The sequence below is a fragment of the Lactuca virosa genome, chromosome 4 (assembly GCF_052849685.1).
Source record: "Lactuca virosa cultivar CGN04683 chromosome 4, Lactuca_virosa_CGN04683_v6, whole genome shotgun sequence".
Taxonomy (NCBI): Eukaryota; Viridiplantae; Streptophyta; class Magnoliopsida; order Asterales; family Asteraceae; genus Lactuca; species Lactuca virosa.
Genome location: NC_136429.1, coordinates 70,526,815 through 70,531,965, shown reverse-complemented (window position 1 = coordinate 70,531,965; position 5,151 = coordinate 70,526,815). Strand labels below are relative to the sequence as shown.

At 38.8% G+C, this 5,151-nt stretch overlaps 1 protein-coding gene across 1 annotated transcript; it reads left to right on the top strand.

Moving 5' to 3' along the window:
- The first annotated feature begins 1,703 nt into the window (after window positions 1-1,703).
- On the top strand, window positions 1,704-2,971 carry LOC145109812 (glyoxylate/hydroxypyruvate reductase HPR3-like). Its single transcript, XM_079046964.1, has 2 exons — window positions 1,704-2,268; window positions 2,379-2,971. The coding sequence occupies exons 1-2, from the start codon at window positions 1,822-1,824 to the stop codon at window positions 2,898-2,900; spliced, it is 969 nt and encodes a 322-aa protein (XP_078903090.1). The 5' UTR covers window positions 1,704-1,821; the 3' UTR covers window positions 2,901-2,971.
- Window positions 2,972-5,151: the final 2,180 nt, after the last annotated feature.

The following is a 5,151-nucleotide window of genomic DNA, read 5'->3' as shown; positions in this document are numbered from 1 at the left end:
GTTTTTCTTAGTGAAATTTCTTATTGTTTAATTGAGTTTGTGTTTGTTAAGAGAGAGAGAGAGAGAGAGAGAGAGGTAAAGGTCATATAAGCCAAAAAACGGATTATGCAAAAATGCTCCCTTACATATGAAATGACGAATTTACCCTCACGTGTGAGGCACATGAGGGGGCTTAACAGATCCTACTTAACGGGAGTTAAGTCCAGGGACCAAAACCACATACAAACCACTCCAAAAGGACCATGGATCCCAAAAACTCATGGTTTGGACTAAAACCCCAAAATTTTACATACCACAGGGACCATTTTTGCAATTTTGTCTTTTTTTATTATTATTTCAATATGGATTGAGAAACAGGTCCGTCAGATCCCACCAATTTGTCACCACAACAGGAAATAATGAGAAGTGAAGAAAGTATGAGGAAAATTGCCAAATTGAAAATGGAATCAGTTGTTAGTGGCAGGGTTGATGTTAAAATTCAGCCCCCACAACCATTTTTACCACTGGAAAAAGCCCATGTGTTGACAACAACATTCAATCGACCAAAATTTTAGATTTCTTGTGGAATGACGATGATGAACTGAAAAAATTAACTTACCCTCATCGTTTAGAGAGAGAGAGAGAGGAAGAAAATGATAGATAGATAGCATAATACACCGATTGAGAAGGAGCCGTGGTTCACACATCGGTGGTGATAGGTGGCATCAGTGGTATTAAACATTGAAGAATAATAGTGGCAAAAGAAAACGGTGGTTTTATGGGAAGATAAAGAGTGTTAAAATCCTAAGTAAGGCCACCGATTAATGATTGAATAAGTTTAAGCCCGACAAATTTTTATTTCTTTTTGAGGTAGTTCACCCGATCCATTGAAAATGGATTCACTTTAACGGGTCCGTCCATAATGACGTGTCCTTTTCTCAACCTAAAGTTTGTCTTATGACAATGGAGTTTTAAAAAACCCACAAAAATCCTTGTAATTCTCTAGCTCACCCACTTACCTCAAATTCTAAGAGGAGGATCATCTCATATTGAGAAGGCTAATACTAAGAGAAGCATACCACGGAAAGCAGAAAATGTATTTTCCAGGTGAGGCAAACATGCAGATGCACGTTGAACACAACACAACTGTAGCAGTAGATCGGCCGAATTTTTTGGCAAACGATAGAAGCAATTCGTTTGTAGAGAGAGAAGAAGAAGGTGTGCATAGGAAGATTTGGGTATCCGTCTTAGCCAGAAGGTTCCTTCGGAGGTGGGAAGCGGAGGTCACCTTGTGAGAGATAAATGAAGAGGAGGAGAATGTACGAAGAATTTTGTAAGGAGGAGATAAACTGATAAACTGTAGAAAATATGTAAAAAGGAAAAAAATAAAGTTTTAAACGAAGCCCAAAAAGGAAAATATCCAAAAGGAAAATATAAAGCAGCAACAGCCCATTATTATGGAGTCCAATATACCAAACCCAACTAATATCAGATGACGTGGTGAGTTCATAGAATACCAAATATATATATATATATATATATATATATATATATATATATATATATATATATATATATATATATATATATATATATCCAGCCTTATGGGATCTCGAGACATGATTATTGTAATACATCTAAACCGGATCATGTTCCATGTTTATATATATATTTATAGTCTATATAAAATCAATCATGTCTATAAAAGAAAGCATATTCAGCTGGTTAAATCATTATGAAGCACAGAAAACATATAAAAGTATAAACCACGTACGTGATTCATGAAGCACAGAAAAACCACGACGTTGAACTAAGGCGTAGTTGCGAATCGCCAGTAACCCAATGAATATGGCACCGGAAGTTCCTGCTATTCTAGTTCTGGGTCCACCGCTCGTTTTCAAAGCCTACGAAAGCGCTTTTTCTCAGAAATTTAATTTCCTGAAACCATGGGAGAAACCTATCCCCCTCCACCAATTTATCTCCACTCATTCATCTACCGTGAAAGCAATTTTTTGTTCTGCTGTCAGTCCGGTCACCTCTGACATCATCCAAAGCCTTCCGGAGCTCAGATTTGTGTTGGCCAGTTCAACCGGCGTCAACCATATTGACATCCGAGAATGCAAACGCCGTGGAATTGTTGTCGCAAATGCAGGGTCGACTTTTTCAGAAGATGTTGCAGACATGGCGGTAGGGTTGTTGATTGATGTGCTCAGAAGAATCAGTGTTGGTAATCGTTTTGTGAAATCTGGTGTTTGGCGTAGGGATGGAGACTACCCTCTTGCTCATAAGGTTTGTAAAATTTTACCATGAAATCTACAACTTTCGTCAGACCCTTTTGGTTGATATAGCATCTATATTTACTTTCTTCTTATTACACCTTTATGGTTTCTATTATCTAGTTAAGTGGGAAGCAAGTTGGGATTGTTGGATTAGGGAGCATCGGCCTTGATATCGCCACAAGACTTAAAGCCATGGGTTGCATCATCTCGTACACATCAAGAACCATGAAACCACACGTCACGTTCCCTTTCTATCCTACAATTCATCGGCTTGTAGCAAACTGCAAGATCCTAATCATTTCTTGTGCATTAACAGAGGAAACACGACACATGATTGATAGAGAAGTGATGTTGGTTTTAGGAAAGGAAGGAATCATCGTTAACATTGCAAGAGGAGCAATCATCAATGAAAAAGAACTAATCGAGTGTTTGGTGAAAGGGGAGATCGGTGGTGCTGGTTTGGATGTTTTTGAAAATGAGCCTAACTTCCCTCAAGAGCTATTCCCATTGGATAATGTTGTGTTGACACCTCATCATGGCGCTGTGACTGAAGAGGCGTGTAGAGATCTTTATGATCATGTATGTAAGAATCTTCATGCGTTCTTGGCAAACGAATCCTTAGAGTGTGAGGTCGATATGTGAACTATCATACTTGTTTATGAACAGTTGGTTTTGACGAATTTTAATAAATCCTCTTACGTTAAATATGCTAACTTGAACTTTGATCTATTAGAGCATTCAAGTCTTAAGTTAGACAAATCTGTTGGTGATTTTAGTGTCACCAAGTAATTTGTGTAATTGGAACTTACATGTGAGCTAAGGGGCTTCATCATTAGTACTATAATATATGTTTGGGTTTGTGCGTAGTGCATGCATGTATAAGATCAAATTAGAAGCCGGTTCAGCGACATGTTGGGGGTCCGGGGGAAACACGTCTGGGTCCGGGGTCTAGGGGCAGCGCCCCTAGCGAGGTCTAAGGGGCAGTGCCCCTGGCTAGGGTCCCGCTTACAACCAACCCTAAAAACGCAACCCTACTTCTCGTTTTCTATAAAATGACTCTCCTATTGAGGAGAAAGGATCGACCTTTTAGCTATCGTTTTTCTTCATACAAACTCAGAATCTTCTAGCAATTTGGCTTACGTTTTCTGTGCCTAGATTCGTAAGTGTCCCCTTCGGATTATCCTAGGCTGAGTTTCTTGTAACCCGGGCATAAGGTAGAAATATAAGTTCGGAAAGTGTTTACATGATCCAAGGGATATCCAGATCTCCACTATAACCCTACCATTTTTGTAACAATCGAATTGATATTTCCTGTTTCTGGAGATGGGTGAATCAATCTGTGAGATGACCATGAAGTTCGCAAAACCAAAGAAGTTTGAAGGCGTTGATTTCAGGCTCTGGAAGAAGAATATGCACTTCATGCTGACCACTCTGATGGCAGCATACGTGCTAACTACTCTTGATGGGTTTTTAGCACTACAACATTCCTATGGTGTACATGCAAACCCTAAAGCTTTGGATCTAGTTTGTCTAAAGAACATGCAATAATCATCCAAAGCCATAAACCCTAGATCTAGCATGTGATAATCAATATAAACATAAGAATAGGGTTTAGATCTTACCTTTGATTGTTATGTAGCAATAACAATTTATTCCTTCTTGTAATTGGATTCTAAAAGCTTAGAGTCACAAATGTCACTCCTCTAATGGCTCACAAACACCAAGAGCAAGAGGATGAAGAAGGAGAAGAGGAGAGGCACTCAAAAACATCTAGAAACCCTAAGGAATCAGTTAGCCACGTTTTTGGTGCCCTAGGGGTGCTTAAATAGTGAGGCTATTAGGGTTATCTAACAAGGAAACCCTAATTTGACTGCTTAGGCCCTAAGCAACCCATGGACTCCTCCTTTAGAGGCCTTGGACGATTTCTAATGGTTTCCCCATAGAATTCGTCCACTCCTCTAATATGGAGTCCATTAGCCCAATATTCAACTATCACACAATTGACAGTTCTAGTCCCCTTTATTTAATTAATGTCTTTTAGCCACAAAATTAATTCTGATTAATTCTTGACTAATATTAATTAAACAATATGATTTCTCCTTTAATATATTATTCATATAATATATTAATAAATCATAATTAATCTCTTTCTCCACAAATCATCCTATCAAGTTGCTTTGGTGAAGGCAACCCAGAAGGACCATGCACCATCGGGTCAAGTACATACCAAAATAGTTATGGACTTAGACACTAATCCAACATTCTCCCACTTGGATAAGTCTAATGACTATTCTGCGTATGACTTCAGATCCTGATCCGCAATTGTAGCTCTCAAAAGCCGCTGTCAACTCTGATCTTATCAGATACGCGTCCTTTAGATAAGGGATCATATATTCCTCCATTCTAGATATCGTATAGACATGAGACATGGATTGAAATCATTCTCTCAGTCTATGTGTTGTTTCCCGATTTCTGATTTATGACAACTGACTAATTGAACAAATCAAATCAGTCCTGGCCCGGCCGAGCACTTTCCTTTGTCATCACTAAATCATCGAGGGGCCCACAGATATCGCTTTTAACCCACATTGGGTAAAAGGAACGGATAAACTTCGACTCAATGCTCGCTTGTACTCACTCACCGAATTACACACAACAATATGTTTTATAACACGAAGTTACTGGTGCGTTTACATATTAGCAATGTGCAACCGACTCGCAAGATACAACTCACACATCTCGGTTTCAAGAATATAAGATATTATCGTCTCACCAATCACTCGTGATAAAAATCCATGAAGCGATCCAAGTGAGCGTGGGTTTAATCCAATGCTCAAATCATATTCATAAGCACTCATGAACGTTGTAGCAAACTTTTGCTATGTCTAATACG